At 56.2% G+C, this 16,123-nt stretch overlaps 3 protein-coding genes across 3 annotated transcripts; all 3 read left to right on the plus strand.

The window, feature by feature from the left end:
• Nucleotides 1–814: 814 nt before the first annotated feature.
• On the plus strand, nt 815–4,021 carry M406DRAFT_236059 (uncharacterized protein; the record flags this gene model as incomplete). Its single annotated transcript, XM_040916028.1, has 2 exons — nt 815–1,463; nt 1,704–4,021. Coding segments are annotated over 2 exons (2,967 nt in total), but the record flags the coding sequence as incomplete, so codon positions are not given.
• A 2,523-nt stretch (nt 4,022–6,544) lies between these two features.
• Nucleotides 6,545–10,962, plus strand: M406DRAFT_326030 (uncharacterized protein; the record flags this gene model as incomplete). The annotated part of the gene is made up of 3 exons (XM_040920037.1): nt 6,545–7,870; nt 7,964–9,537; nt 9,606–10,962. 3 exons carry the CDS (start codon nt 6,545–6,547, stop codon nt 10,960–10,962), a joined length of 4,257 nt encoding a protein of 1,418 aa, XP_040781546.1.
• A 2,882-nt stretch (nt 10,963–13,844) lies between these two features.
• Nucleotides 13,845–15,731, plus strand: M406DRAFT_349308 (uncharacterized protein). The gene is made up of 3 exons (XM_040922461.1): nt 13,845–14,347; nt 14,435–15,416; nt 15,518–15,731. Exons 1-3 carry the CDS (start codon nt 13,987–13,989, stop codon nt 15,570–15,572), a joined length of 1,398 nt encoding a protein of 465 aa, XP_040781547.1. The 5' UTR covers nt 13,845–13,986; the 3' UTR covers nt 15,573–15,731.
• Nucleotides 15,732–16,123: the final 392 nt, after the last annotated feature.

Here is a 16,123-nt window from a genome sequence, read left to right on the forward strand (position 1 = left end):
GATCCAGTTCCAGAGAAATACGTGAGTCTACCTTTTTTTTCTTTTCCTTTTCAATTCCTTTCATTCTCTCGACTCTCTCTCCCTCCATTGCTTCCATTTTTATCCCCCCCCTCCACCCCCCTTTCCTCACTCCGGCTTATGCGCCCTAACGCGCTCATCTCCTGGTGTTCATCATCATCATCATCATCATCATCATAGACGTGCTTCTTTTTTACTTTGATGCACTTCCTGCTTGGCACATTCCTACATCTGTTGGCTCCCCTCTCTTTTCCCTCTCTCCCTGGTTTTCTTTTAAGAGAATTTTCAGCTTCCCACCCAGGTCCTGCTCAGTAACGACCAGGAGTGGAGGGCAAACGCCTCTTATTCCCATCACGAGCATACACCTTGATGCCTTCATGTGCTTGGGTTGTCTCTATAACCAAATAATCCCTTAATTGGGCTGAATACATGCGAGGTCCGGGGGCTTCGACAGGCCCTTGACTGACCGCATTGACTCACCGCACCATTTTCCCTGCACTTCTGGTCCATTCAGATCCAAATTCATGAGTCGTCATAATGTCGATCCGGGGAGGTATGGAGATAGCACATAATTCATACCTGGACAACCCACCTGTCTCCAGTTCCAGTCGGTCACCACTTGCTCCTCATTGCCCAACCTGTCTCCCTCCCTTGTCTTTTCTTTCTCTTGTGTCTGTCTTACTGCCTTGTTTTTTTCTCTTGTGCTCCGCTTCAGTCCTCAGACGTGAAATGCTAGAATCCTAACGTTGTTGCGAACATGAATACAGGCACGGATGCCCCCCCGCCTGAACAATATCCTTACTACTATTCGTCGAGAGGCACGGTTTACTACACTCCTCGGAGCACAACCGCGGATAGACGCCCCCGCCGCATTGCAGCCACCAGCCCAAGTCTGCCAGCGCCACACATTGGTCCTCGCCAACGCCGCCCGCACTCAATCCACATCGTTTCCTATCCTTCCGGATACATACCCCACGATCTGAGACCTAAACCAACATCCAGAGACCTGCGCAGGCAACGGAGGAAAGAAGAAGAAAAACAAAAGAAGAGGGAAGAGGAAGACAAGAAGAAGGAGGAAGGAAAGCAGAGAAGGCAACGTGAACAGGAGGAGAGGAGGAGAAGAAGGGTTCAGGAACAACAAGACAAGAGGAGGTCTTTTGCTTCGTCGTTCTCTGGCGGTGAAAAGAGGGTTGGTACCTTGCTCAACAAGTTCAAGGCTGCTTTCTCGTCCAACGAGGCCGAGTCGCAGAGATCAACAGCAGCCCCCGACGTCGTTGCGACATCGGGAACAACAAGATCGCAGCCGAGAGCACGGGTGCGCCCTGTCAGCTGGTTGAGTGTTACGAGCAGGCTGTCAAGAGCAGAGGACACTCTCGAGGCTGAGCAGGTTTCATTGTCGCGTGTGTCGTCCCTCCGAAGGCCAACAACCGCACCGCAGTGCTCAAGTCGGCGGCACACCCTTTCTTTACCTTACGTGCCAGGTCTTGCACCAACCCCACCTCTCCAGCAGCAGCAGCAGCAGCAGCAGCAGCCATCCTTCCCCTCTGGTCCTGGCCCATCGTCGAGACCACATATACAATCCAGGTCACCACCGACGGTTCCCGTCCTGAACACCTTGGACGCCACAATGGTGGACATCTCACTGCGCGGACCAAATCTGACCCATGGCTCGGGCCTCACCGCAGCCAATCCACACCGGAACAGCTTCATGTCTGTCAGGTCGGCCAATAAGAGTGTTGTCAGCTCTTCTGTGCAAGAAATTCAGCAGCCAAAGCCCACTGCTTCTGGTAGCGGACTCTCATGTACGATCCTCCTGGCAGAGCCCAATGTTTTCCTGACGGGATTCGACCACGATGGCCACACGCGACAGGAAAGCCACAACTCGACTGCCCTTCTGCGGGGGAAGCTGCAGCTCAACGTGTCAAAAAATACCAAGATCAAGTCCGTTACGCTCAAACTGTTGGGAAGGGCGCGCACGGAATGGCCAGAAGGAATCCCACCCCTCAAGGTCGACATGTACGAGGAGGAGTCGTTAAGGACTCAGGCCCTGACCTTTTTCCACGCCATGCACGACGGCTGGGAGACCGAGTTTGGCAACCAGTGCTCATACACGCTGAAGGGTCAGAACAACCACCCCAGCTCGAATCTCATCAGGCCGTCTCTGAGCCCTGGAGACTCGGGCAGCTCGCTGGGCAGTCGGCCCCGGTCGAATTTGAGCGCCAAGGAGTTGAAGAAGCTGTCGCTCCGCTCGGTCGAGTCCAGAAGTTTTGGCAAGAGCGACTCGCCAGCAGCGAGCCAAGTGCAGGCTAAAGGCTTCAAGGTCTTCTATCCCGGCACGTACGAGTACACCTTTGAGCTCCCCATCGACCACCACCAGCTCGAGACCATCAAGCTTCAGTACGGTTCCGTCAAGTGGGAGCTCGAGACGACCGTCGAGCGTGCAGGCGCCTTCAAGCCCAATCTCCACGGCAGCAAGGAGGTGTCGATCGTGCGCGTGCCAGACCAGATGTCGCTTGAGACGTCGGAGCCCATCTCGATCTCGCGCCAGTGGGAGGATCAGCTCCACTACGACATCATGATCTCTGGAAAGTCCTTCCCCATCGGCGCCAAGATCCCCATCGCCTTCAAGCTCACGCCCCTCGCCAAGGTGCAGGTCCACAAGCTGAAGGTCTTCGTGACCGAGTCTATCGAGTATTGGACCAACGACAGGAAGGTCACCAGGCGAGACCCGGGGAGAAAGATTCTCCTGCTCGAGAAGACAGCCGGCAGGCCCATCGACAAGCAGTTCGCGTCGAGTGAGCTTCGCATCCTCAGCGGCGGAGAGCTGTCCCCAGACCAGCGGTTCCAAGCGCGTGAGTCGGCCGCCCGCAGGAGGACTCTGGACGCACAGCGCACTGGGTCGCTGGCCCAGCCTCTGCCAGAACCTACGGAGAACCTGCTCGGCGATCTGGACCTCGGTCTAGAGACGTACTGGGGCTCGACGGAGATGGAGATGAATGTCCAGATGCCGACCTGCGAGATGATGGCCAAGGACAAGTCGCTGCGGATGCACCCGGACTGCAGCTGGAAGAACGTCAACGTGTACCACTGGATGAAGATTGTGATGCGCATCTCCCGCCTGGATCCTGACGACCCAGCTGGCAAGCGCAGGCGGCATTTCGAGATCAGCATCGACTCGCCCTTCACAGTGCTCAACTGCCGCGCGACACAGGCCAACACTGCCCTGCCTCAGTACGACAGCCCAGACGCCCTGAGTGATTTCCGCCGGCAGACGTCCTGTGGATGTCCCGACGCGCAGGTCCTCAGCACAAGCGGAGGCAACAACGGCGGAGGACTTACGCCAGAGAACACCAGCGCCACGCAGCTCGACAGCGTTGCGCTCCCCGCGCCACCTCGCGCAGCTCACCTGCACACGGCATCGCAGGGCATCAACGGTAACTCCGCCTCCACCTCTCCAACTACGGCACCTACTGGCGGCCCAGGCGGCCTAAACTCGACGCCGCCCACCTCGGCGAATCCCCTGCAGCGGGTACGTGACCAGGACGCCTCCGCCCGCCCAATCCACCTCATTCGGTACCCATCATTCGACCCACCGCCCTTCAATGCCGATAACCCTCCGCCGCCGATGCCTACACCCCCGCCCAATTACGACCTTGTGGTCGGAACGCCAAGTGTCGATGGCATGGCGGGTTACTTTGAGCGTCTCCTCCGCTACGAGTGCCCAAACCAGCAAGAACAAGAAGAGCAAACGGGAAGCAACTATTTCCCTACAGGCGCGGACGGGCCTGAAGCAGAACCTAGCTCGTCGCAAGCAGGACACGCCGGCACCGGCGGCGGATCGGACGATGATGGGGATGACACGGAGGTCGAATCCGACTCCGACTCGGCGGATGAGAGGGGTCCTGCTCGGACGGTCAGTCGTGCGGGCACGGTGAACATCGCAAACCCTCGTACTCCTGGAGGGAGGCTGGTCCCGAGCAGGAGTTTTGAGATCACAAGGCCTGGCGCCAATTCAAACTTCACGCTTGACATGTCTGGTGTGATAAGAAGGGGAGGAGGCACGCCCAACACTGACCAGAGCGGAGCTTGACACCACAAAGTATCCCGACACTGGATGAAATCCGCAAGACCGATTGGATAGTGTCTGGCAGGAGCGGCTATGGACGATAGTACGCGCAGGGGAAGGACAGACAAGAGAGATGTGACGACGGCAGTACAGATTGCCATCCAAGGTGACGATACTACGATGGAAGATTCAACCGATTGTTATGTGTATTGGGTCTCTTTGCTTATTCGTTTATTCCCCCCCCCCCTTTTTTTTTTCTTTCTTCTTTGATTTCTCTCTCTCTTTGGAAAGATCTCCAAAGATCCTTGCTACTCTTGCTACATACCCACATACATGTAAACATGGGCGACATGGCTGAAAAAGCATTGGCATTCCTTGGATGGCTGAACTCGTTCGGAGTGGGAGGAGGGTGGGCATATTGGGACAGCGGCCGTTCTGGGGTTCATTTGCACGAAGCATTGACAAGGAGAATGACTGGATAATGAGATCTCTTTTTCCTTTTTCTTCAAGAAAATAAATCTATCAAATTATGCAAAGACTGTCCACTCATCGCCTGTATGTGACTTAGTATGTGCAATACTGGAGGGTAAGATGCTGCTTTGCCTGGTCGTCACGACCTTCAGTTGACTTCGAGGAAGGAGGAAGGATTATTGGACAAGGCGAGGCAGGGCAGCTCGAACCAGGCCAAGTCTCGGTACTGCAGTCGCCGTCTGGCTCTTCCCAAGTAGATATAGAGTGCTGCACTTTGATTTTGGGAACAGAGGTCTTTGTTTTCTTTCATGGGTGAGTCGTCTTTTGTAGTCGACTTCGGGTACGCGTTCGAGGGTATTGTACGCGACTTTGCGGGGAGGATTAAGTAAGCGGAGAGCACGTGATGACCCAGTTATCAACCTCACATCACCTCCCGATCTGGCGACAGACTGAACAATTCAAGGATGCGTTGTTATTTTCTGTTTAATAATCTTTATTCCTTTGTGATGGATGATTTAGGGCTGGACGATGGGCGTGGATGTTGCCAGCAGCTTGCTTGGGTGAGGAGTTAGGCTGCTACAGACGAGACGCACTCTTGATATGGGACTGGCAACCTGAGGAGGCGAGGGCGATCGGTGCAGAGGGTTCCTGATGGATTAAGCTATGCCGAGATGCAAGTGCTCTCAATATGGGATTCTCGTTTATCTGGGTGTGATCGCACTGTTGCTTTCCATTTGAGCTCAACTACGCAATATGAAGAGTCGTCTCGACCATGCCAGACGGGGCGGCTCGAGGAGCCTTTGGACAACAGATGGATCTGCCCTGGGGCGAAAAAATAGAAGCGAGCTCCAATATGGCCAAATACCACAAGATCGTTGGGCGGAAGTATCTTTCTACGTTGTTGAGGGTATCTGCTGTGGCGGCCCAGTTGAAGGGCCCCTGGACTTTACTTAACCATGGTGGAGCAGGAAGAGCGTGTGAAAAGCTTCAATTACGTGTGAGGAACAAATGAGGCAAGTAAGGCAGCGCGTTCTACGGTGGTAGTTGTTGCTGTTGTTGTTGTTGGTATTTCATCTGAAAAAAATGTGGCTGCTGCCTGGGACCTCTGCCAAAGTCTGCCACCTATCTTGTTGTGAATAATGCCCCGCGATATCGACCTTAATGACACACAAACTCACTCACTCGAAGCCTCCACAGAATCAGACGCGTCTGCCAGCTTGTCTACAAATTCCCAACCTGCCAATTGATCGCGCTCCCAACTTTCCTTCCTGTCCTTTCTTTCTTCCTCCCAACAACACACAACGAGGATTCCCAACCACCAACGTGCACCCATCAAGGCTTTTTGCTGCTTTCGTCCACGTTTTCAACAGACTTCTCTTTGCCAGTGTTGTTTTCACTCTTCTTCTCTTCTCCTCGTCATCAGCTTGTCACGTCACAAGAGGCGCGCCAGCTACCGCCATCGCCAGACAAACATCGCGATCGACAAGCTCCTTCTCCCCCCCCTTCTCTCTCTCTCGCCCATCCACCATCACGCGGTGCTCAGCGCATCTTTCTCGTCGTCAACCTCGTTGACGATCCCCCTTTCTGCCCTCTTTTCCCCTTTTTCCCCTTTGTTGCAGAGGCCATAGCCCATCGCGGCCCCTCTAGCATCATCCCCCTCCTACTAACCTTCGGTCCATAATACCGTTGGTTCGCGTGCGTAGAGGCTATAACCCCTCTCGCAAACCCCCTTTCCTAACCTTCGGGCAATAACCCCCGTTGGTTCGCGATCGCAGAGGCAATAACCCCTCTAGCACGCTCTCCCCCTCCAACCTTCGGGCAATAATCCCCGTTGGTTTGCATTTGCAGAGGCAATAACCCCTCTCGCAACTCTTTCCTTCACTCGTCAGGCCCGCCACACCTGACGACATCGACAACCCGAGTGAAACTCGCCAGCTGTTCGACTTCTTCTTGCCCCATCTCGTCAATCACCAATCGGCAGAAGTCAAGATGGCGATTTCCCCTTCTTCTCGTCTTCCCCGTGCCCTCGCTTTCCTGCTGTCGGCGGGTCCTCTGCTTCTTCTGGCGCTCTACAACTACCCGTGGTCCTTGCTTGACGACGGTTCCCAGGACATCGCCCAGGTCGCGGGAAATTTCCTCGCGGCCTTCGTGTACGGAACCTCCGCCATCGTCTACATGGTTGCCTGCCAAGTTACCATCCTCTTGGCCCTATACTATGTGTACAAGGTTCATGGCGACCAGAAGAAGCACTGGGCCCGTCTTGCGGATGTGAATGCGCGTCACCGCTCCGAAAAGACCGGGCTCCAGATCGAAATCCGCCTGTTGCGTAAGGATCTTGCCCGCTACACCGACGAGGCTGCCTCGGCGCTCTGGAAGGAGGCTCGAGAGCCTTCGGTGCTGTTCGGATCATCTGCGCCTGAGATCGCCAGGCTTAACGACGACCTCCGCGCAGCAAACAGGAAGATCGAAGAGCTGGAGGCCGCCGCCGAGGCCGCAGCCGAGGCCGCCGAGCAAGGCCCTGATTTGCTTTCCCAGTACGAGTCGAAGAGTGCGTACCTGCAGAGCGAGGTCGACCGCCTGCAGAGGGACAACTCTCGGCTCCAAAAGAAGGCATTTCTCTGGGATCGGGTTATGGAAATCGGCAAAGGACTGACGGCGTCTGTCCAGCAGGTGGTTCGGGTTTTCGAGGCCCGTGTTAAGGTGCGCAAGCACCTCAGCACCAAGGCCAGCCTGAACCTGCGCGCACTTGGGCGTCGCAACACCTCCCTGCTGGTCATGATCCGCCACCTTACCAGCCAAATCAAGAAGGTCACCTCCGAGCACGAAGAGTTGAAGTCTCTGTACCTGAAACAGGCCGACCTTCCTCCCAAGTTCCAGTCTACAGCTGAGAGGCAGGCTGCCATGCTCAAGGACTTGACTTGGCGCAACAACGTGGAAGTGAAGTACCGTCTACGGACCACTATCCGCCAGCAGGAAGAGGTGTTGGCCGAGCTGCAGACAACGATCGAGCAACTCCGACAAGACAACGCCCGCCTTGAGGCCGAGACGCTGTGTGTTCGGTGCAAGCGTCCCCTCCACGGCAACGGTAGCTCGGGCTCGGACGACTCGGACGGACCTCCAGGACCCCCGGGACCTTTCTCAGGCGGCTCTGACAACGGCAGTAATGGATCTGGATCTGACGAGGACAAGAGCAGTCGTGCCGGTGCGAAGAAGGTTCACTTCGCTGACCTTGGAAACAATCACGACGACGACGATCCCAAGGACGATGGAGGAGATGACAACGATGGACAAGGTGGCGCCATTTCGGAGGTTGCTGTAACTTAGCAGGTTGCCAGCCAACGTGAGGTCGCTTCCCCTGCCACTCCAGTCACTGTTCACGCTCCAGCCGATGTTGGTCCAACGGTCCAGGTCGATGTCTCTTCGGAGTCTCAACATAATGATCAGCAGCAACAGGAGCAGGTCCAAGTCGAGGAGGATTTGGTGGCCAGTCACACCCACCCCGTCTACGAAGCCTCTTTGGAGCCTCACCACAGCGATCAGCAGCAGCAGCAGCAGCAGCAGCAGCAGCAGCAGCAGCAGCAGCAGCAGCAGCAGCAGATCCCAGCTGTTTCAGCAGTCGAAGCCCCCAGTATGACTTTGACCTCGCAGCCGGTTGATATCCCAGTTCCTACCGAGGCAGAGATCTCTGATACAGCCATGACAGCCAGCAGCGAGGCACCAATGGACCATCCTGTCGACGTAGCTGCACAGGACCCCGTGGCAACGACAGATCCGAACATCACTCCCGTCGTAGAAGACCCAGACGATGGCTGGGCTCACTATTCCATGGAAGTTCCGGATTACAATGAGATTCCCGACATTGATCACAACTTTGACCCCTATGACGAGGATGAAAAAATGGAAGATGCAGAGCCAAACGATTTCCCCGAGGACGACCAAACTCAAGAGCCTCATAACGTCGAGGACATGGAGTGGGACAGCACGGAGCCTGGTATGGACTCCCAGTCTGACTTTGCTGCCAACGCTGGAGTGGCTACGCAGAGCCTTGTGTCGCCTAGCCGTTATGATGAGCAGATGGAGGTCGATGAACCTTTCGACGCCCCGCCCAGATTCTGGAACCAAGGGCAGCCAGTCGAGCCTGGCCCTTCGATGTCCGCCGCTGCCCGTGAGCCCAGACCTTCGCAGTATACAGTCTCTGCTTTTCCCTCGCGGCCTGTCTTTGGTGGTCAATCACAGCCAGAGATGCAGCAGCCGTCCTTGTTTGGCAGTCCTAACCCACCAAGGCCCTCGCCCTGGACAGCCTCAGCTCATCCTTCCCAATCTGCGCTCGGTAGTCAAAACCAAACAGCCACGCCTAGTTCCTCGAGTTTCTCTGCTTCCTTCAGGCCTACACAATTCACTACTTCTGCTTTCTCACCTCGGCCGGCACTGGGCAGCCAAGAGCAGACAGCTCCGCGCCAGATAGATGCGCAACAGACGGCGGCTCCTGGTTCCTCAATCTTCGGCACTGTTCCTGGGTCCTCACAATTCAGGATCTCAGCTCTGCCCTCTCGCCCTGTTCTCGGCGGGCAAGGAGAGCCCGCTTCGCGCCAGACTGATGCCCCTGGATCCTCAGTCTTTGCCCCTACTCCTGGTACTTCGCAGTTCAGGATCTCGGCTCTGCCATCTCGCCCGGTATTCGGCGGCCGAGGAGAGCCCTCTTCGCGCCAAACAGATGCGCCTGGGTCCTCGGTATTTGCTCCTGCTCCGGGCACCTCGCAGTTCAACATCTCTGCCCTACCTTCTCGGCCTGTGCTCGGCGGTCAAGGCCAGACAGCTGTACAACAGCCAGCTCCGCAACAGACAAGCGCGTCTGGTACTTCTGTTTTCGCTGGTCCCCGTCCCGCGCCGCAGTCTACTGTCTTTTCTCTGTCTCCCCGGCCTGTACTCGGTGGCCAGGGCCAGACTGGTGCGCCAGGTCCTTCTTCGAGCATGCAGGTACAGTAAGCTGCCCCTGCCCCTGCCGCCAGTGGTCCTATAAACTAATGCATCGACTTCTCAGGGCCTCTAGCCAGGCAGCCGGTCCACTGCCCTCTCCGCCGCCGGAGCATGTCTCCCCATTCGCCTCCAACCAAGCCGCTCGGGATGAGCCAGGTCAAGACGAGGTTGGAGGCGGATGGAGAGACGTGCTCCGGCGGCAACAAGCCAAGCGACGGCAGCAAGCCAACAGCACAGCTGGTCCCTCTGCGGGTCCAAACTCCGTCTCCTGGCCGCTTGGTACCAAGCGGTCCATACTACAGGAGCGTAACCAAGACGACCTCTCAGACTCTGAGAGAGAGACCTTGAGGCGTCAAGGTATCAAGAGAGTTTGCCGTGACCCAAACTCACCCGCAGAGGAGGCCATGGCTGTGGCCGAAGCTAGGCCCACGGGTCAGGAGACTCCGGTGTCCAATGTCGACGGTCACGATGCTGCAACTTCAGCAGCAGCCGACTTGGACGTTCCAGGGTCCTCGGATCAGACACGCCAAGCATCTTCCGAACCGAATGTTGCAAGCCCACATGCTGCGGATGTAGCAGAGGCTCATAACGGCGTGCTCATCAGCGAGGCTTCAGCCCAGAGCACTGTCGCTGCCGATGCTACAATCCCGGCAAACAACCTAGGTTCGGAAGACGCTGATCCAGAGGACAACGACTTGGATCTGGAAGACGACCACCCAGATACAGAGGTGGATACAGAACCAGAAGTCAACCTGGAGCCGGAGGAGGCCTCCCCGGAAGCAGAGGTCCAGCCAGACACCGAGGCCCAGCAAGGCTCTGCCGTCGAACCAGGCGCAGAGGCCCAACCAGGCGCCGAAGCCGCCCGACAAGGCGCCCAAGTCGAGCCAGACCCAGAGGTTCAACCATACGAGGTTGAACTAGATTCAGATATCGACGGCTTGATAGCCGGACTGGAAGTGGCACTCGACTTGGGCGCGCCGGCTTCGGTGGCCCCGGCCTCGGATGTCCCGGCTGTGGCTGTCCCGGACGGGGGTCCGGCAGCCGAAGATGAGCCCCTCCCCGATTACGTCTCGGACGAGGAGGACCCTGCGGCCAACCCTCCCACCGCTGGCAGCAGCCTGCCCGGTAGCTCGGCCGGGCAGGTCACCCAGGCCATGCGAGAAGAGGTGCGGCTTGCTCTCCAAAGGCAGCGCAGGAACCAGCGGGGCCCGCCGTTGCGACGGCCCCAGCCAAGAAGGCCCACTGCTGCGGACCTCAACCAGCAGGACGCCGACTACGATGCCGACAACGACGAGGCAGGGCCCTCACGGGCCAGGACCGAACCACGGAGGCGTGAGGGGCTCGGTTCAGGATCCTCGCGGCCCGGCCCCTCGGGTGGTGGACGCGTTGAAAAACGTGGTCGCCAACCGAGGAAGCCAAGAAAGGGCTGAAGAGGGTCTTGGGCGAGCTCCTCATCCAGCCCCAAGCCACCCCTCCCCCCCCCCCCGGGCGCCGACCGAATCTGCCATCCTCACCACAGCCCGGGTCGCAGTCAGCTTGTGCGCAAGGCAAGTACGACATAGCCAAAGACCCAAAAGTTTTGGGCTGGAAATCTCATGTATGTGGTAGGATGCGGAAACTCTTCATAAGTGCTGTTCATCATGCTGACGCAAACATTTCTACATCCAGGCAAGAATGTTTACGAGCGCACAAATTCGAGTACAATCAGGTGCTCAGACTGTTTGCAAGAAGAGGGCACGGTTCTCGAGATGGGGTAGGGATGTTATTATCCAAAAAAAAAAAAAAAAAAAAAAAAAAAGAGGAGGACGAGGAGGAGTGGGAAGATGGGACGGAAAAGATGTGGTGAGGGACTGAGTGTTGCAGGAAGACTGGTGTGTGCTAAGAAGAAGGCCCAGGACAAGGCACAGGAAAGGCCCCCGGACGGGACCACGGACGTGAACGGACAGAACGAGACGGCCATGAGCACTGACTGACGATGACCATCGACCAGTACGCGGGGCTGATTACCAAAGGGATCAAGAAGGGTGTGATCTCAGATAGTAAGTCCAGAGCCCCCTGGTGAGCTAACCCATCTTCACCCTTTTAGGTGCCAGGTTTTTCAGCGAACGATATACGTCCCTTGACTACCTCCGGTCGAGAGGGCCTCTCCACTGCAGCAGGGTAGGGTCTCCGGTCCACCAAAAGGAAACTCGTTCAGTTAGGCCACCGAAGGTCTCGCTCACCTCCAGTTATGGAAAATTCGTCAATGTCTTTTGTCTGCGCCGTTGATCACACACGTTTGGTTCCTATCTCTGGGGAAATCAGGCTTGGTTTCCTTTCTTCTTTTCTTCTCTTCTTCCTCTTCTGGAGCAAATCAGGTGAGCTACCCCCTCATGGCCCCTAGTTGTCCCCGGAATCACATCCCTCTCCTCCTCCCCCCCCCCCCTCTCCTTCCCTTCTTCCCTCCTCTTCCATCTTCGTCTCTGTTGCAACAGCTGACTACACTTCTTTCACAGATCTCAGTTTGCAATACTCCAGCAAGGGAAACCAGCCTGGGCGCCCCGCCACTCGAGTCCCTGGAGATAGAGGACAAACAGACATAACAGACATGTGTGATCACGACGCCGACAAAAGACATGACATTTTCCATGACAGGAGGGCGAGGTCGGAAGACCGGTGATGGCCGGACTGACGGGCCTTTTGGTAAAAGTGGCCGTTGATAGACCCGCCCGGCAGTGGAGTCCCCTCTCCCCTGGAGTGGTCAAAGGGATGTTGTCGTTCGACTGGGACACCTGGCATCCTGAGAGGGTGCTGTTGGGGAGGCGAGCCCGGTGGCGATGGCTTGTGATTTGGGAGACCACCTGGCTTTGGTCTCCTGCGGTAGGCAGCCCAGCGTCCGTGTCGCATGGTCAGTCTGTCAGTTAGGGCTCGAGGCGCGGAGGAGGGAAGTCTGGGAACGATCGCAGTGGTCCTGCGAAGGGGTTCTGACCTGACCTGGCCTGGTGCCGCGTTGACAGTATTTGTATGATCATTCGGATGGGGGTCACGGTCATGAACTCGGTGCGGTGATGATGGTATTGATAGGTCAGATGGGGCCAGTGTCATGAGAACTTTGGCGTGATGGTAACGGATATTGTTGATAATACAGATGGAAGACAACAGACGAGAACGACGAGGAGGCTATCAAATACAAGAGGTATAGCCATGAACCGCCGAATAAAGACACCACGCACCTGAACAAACACAAGAGGAATCAAGCAGCTGAGTGTACACAAAGTAACACGAACCGCGCCGATCTGTGTACCTACCGGCCACGTTGCTCGGCAGACTGTGCTGGATTTGTTGTCTTCCAGCCGTCCCTTTCTCTCTCCCTCTCTCTCTCTCTCTGTCTGAACTACAACGTATAGGACTGGGTGCTTGCAGTAAGGGAAGCAGGAGGAGAACAACGGAGGGAGGGAGAGAAAAGGCAGGAGGCAGAGAAGGCTAGATATGGGACGAGTCATGTTGATGGCCAAAGGTTTCCCGGAGGGAGGGTGTTCCTATCGATAAGGGAAGGCTTGACTTGTTTCCCCAAGCGGTCCAGGCCCTCTCCTAGTCCAGTCTTGTGGCGCCGCCGCCGCCGCCGCCGCCCTTTGACCCCCCTGAAGATTGGACCGCTGGCGGTGGAAGGCATGCAAACGCACCTCATCAGCCTCTCAACAGCGCCAAAACATCTGTGCCCCTCTAGCAAAAGCCACAGGCTATAAGCTATTGGGAGGCTTGACCAAGTCGAGAAGCAGCAGCAACAACAACAACAACAAATCAAATATAGTTTCCTCCGTCTATCCTCTACACGTGGCCTTGCTCTTGAGAAAGGATAAAAGAACGTTCTCATGAATAAAGAATACTGGCAGGTCAGCACTAATATACTATGTAAAACTACTACTACCACTACTACTACTACTGCTACTACTACTTACTCTAGAGGGTTCGTTACCAGGTTACTTACCTGACTTACTCAGCAGATAGGGGTGTACCGCCTAACGCCTATTTTCACAGCTTAAGTGAAATATCCAAGCAAAAAAAGTACCTAGACCGTGCTAGACCAGCCTCAAAAAGCTCCCCCCACCCGGATCTACTCGAGCGCGCGCACACCAAAGTCTGCTTCCGCCCCCGTGGAATGAATGTTTGAAGGGATCCAGGGGTACGCGTCAGGTTCCCTGTGCCGTCCCATCCCTTCCCTCGCAGTGGCGTGCAGTGGGGCACCCCCCGTCTTCATCACCCCCTGGTTGTCGATCGCCCAACCGAGTAGGTGTTCTGTGTTAAAAAGTGTTTGGCGCCCCTGCCCTGCCTCCAGCTCGTGATGGTGGTGTTTCGTTTTCTTTTTCTTTTTTCTTTCCCTTCCCCTTCCCTCCCCTTTTTCCTCCCTTTTTAGAGCAAGTAGATGAAGAAGAAGGAGGAGGAATCTCACAACCAAAAGCTCAAGCCACGCCGCCATGTATCGGCCCGTCATGGGACTCGGCTTTCTCTCCAAGCGGTTCATCATCGCCATCGCCCTGACCGTCTGCATCATATGGGCAATACGCTGGCGAGGACCTGAACTGGAGACCATCCGCGACTTCGCACATCTGAGTGGCGGCAATGAGGATCGCTGGATGACCAAGAGGCAGTTTGTCAAGCGAGCCCTTCAGGACGACCTGTACGTCAAAGAGTACAACGGCACAGCGGTGCGGGACCTGTGCGGAAAGACAAAGTGGCAGGATGGCATCGCCATCTCCTGTGACGAGATCGCAGGCGGCATAGGCAATCTGAAGATGAGGCTGCTTGGCTGCACAAGATACGTCATCGAGGCAGGAGGTACGAACACAACCAACAAAAAGAAAGAAAGAAAATAACCCAGCGGACCATGGAATTCGCGAGCTGACAGACCCTATTCTCCACTAGCCATGCTGATCACCCCGGTGATACATCCAAGGCAGGCCTTTGAGAAGATGGAGCAGAGTTTCGGGTGGGATGTGGACCTGCCACTGGACTATGTCTTCGATAGCGAGCATTTCTACGAGACGCTGGCGCAGGACTGCCCCCAGCTGCGCATCGTGAATGACACCGACCCGACGCTCAACATACCGCCCAAGCAGGATGCTTACAAGCTGCGGCCCAACTCGCTCGTCCAGACGTCCATGGGCGAGCATGTGGTCATGGACCCCAAGGGCTGGCGACCAGCGTTCGACAAGTGGGTCGACGGGACGATTGTCAAGACGAACGGGCATCTGTTGTCTGCACAGCGTCCGGTGCGCATCAGCTTCGACGAGTGGGTGCAGTTCTCCTGGCCCAACGCCTACGACGGCGAAGAGTTCAAGAACGACTGGGGCCACGCAGCCCGCGTTCGGCAGGACATCCGGGAGCTGTCGGCCCGCGCGCTCTATAAGCTGTACAAGAAGATCGGCTGCAGGCAGAGCCCGCACGCCCCGTCCAAGAACTGCTTCCTCGGAGCCCACGTCCGCACAGAGGCGGACGCCAAGGTCGAGGGCTGGGACACGTACGAGACCCAGATGCAGCACGCGCGGGAGCAGCTGGAGACGCACAACCTGAGCGTCCTCTACGTCGCTACCGGCACGGCCAGCGACGTCGACAGGCTCAAGGCCGACCTCAAGGACTTGACCGTCCGCGTCAACGAGACCCATGAGGCTGACGTCCAGGTCCTGCAGAAATGGGATCTTCTCGAGGAGGAGGACATGATGCTGATGGATGGCTTTACGTGGGACCAGATGGCCCTCGTGGACATGGACATCATGCTGAGGGCGAGTCGTTTCGAGGGCATCTGGGAGAGCAGCTGGACGTGGATGATTGCCCTCAAGAGACACGAATGGAGTGAGGATACAAATCCATTTTCTCACCAAGTCACCTTTGAAGATGGACTAAGCAAGTAAGTCTACACAAAACAACCCCAAACCACGGTCAAGATCCCCGTTTCTCATCTCGACGTATTATTTGGTGCTGACTTTTCCCTCCCTTTCTTTCAAATAGGATATATGGCGCAGCAGGAATGCAACCATTCATACCACCCACGATGTATTTATAGTCTCGAGAGACGCATTGTTTTCGAGTATCTATGACGGCCGGCGTTGTTGCTTGAGAGGCGTTTTGGATTTAACATGGAGGGGAATTTGATACACTTTTCTTCATAATTCGAGGCATTCCTTTTTTTTTCCTTCCCCCCCGAAATTCATACACTTCTCTTGAAACTGTTCCTTTCCCTCCTGCAGGGTGACACTGATAGGTGTAGTCTTTGATGACACCGAAGTGGTAGCCTGGCCACACCGTCGAGTGGTAGTCATCCCTTTGTTGTTATGATTACCAGGCCCGAGTCGTGGTCCAGACATGGTCCACAGCCAACGGATCGTCTCCAAGCTCCATTTTGGATTATCAACGGCAGCATGTCTGGCTGGCTGGCTGGCTGGCTGGCTGGCTGGCTGTAAATTGTCAGGTGGTAATTGTAATGTTTGCAGACAACACGGCCATTGCAGCACGATGTGGCATTGTGCATGAGTGGTGTTCAGTGCCCTGTGTGGGCCGAGTCTACGGCTGAGATCCTCCCCAGCACCTCCAACTGTGCACTAGTGACTAATGGAG

Source organism: Cryphonectria parasitica (assembly GCF_011745365.1).
Source record: "Cryphonectria parasitica EP155 unplaced genomic scaffold M406scaffold_1, whole genome shotgun sequence".
Classification (NCBI taxonomy): Eukaryota; Fungi; Ascomycota; class Sordariomycetes; order Diaporthales; family Cryphonectriaceae; genus Cryphonectria; species Cryphonectria parasitica.

Bases quoted from the DNA above. Each gene is read 5' to 3' on its own strand.
- M406DRAFT_349308 (XM_040922461.1), top strand. From the start codon at position 13,987: ATGTATCGGCCCGTCATGGGACTCGGCTTTCTCTCCAAGCGGTTCATC. The intron at 14,348-14,434 runs GTACGAACACAA...ATTCTCCACTAG, and splicing joins ATACGTCATCGAGGCAGGAG to CCATGCTGATCACCCCGGTG. The intron at 15,417-15,517 runs GTAAGTCTACAC...TCTTTCAAATAG, and splicing joins TTTGAAGATGGACTAAGCAA to GATATATGGCGCAGCAGGAA.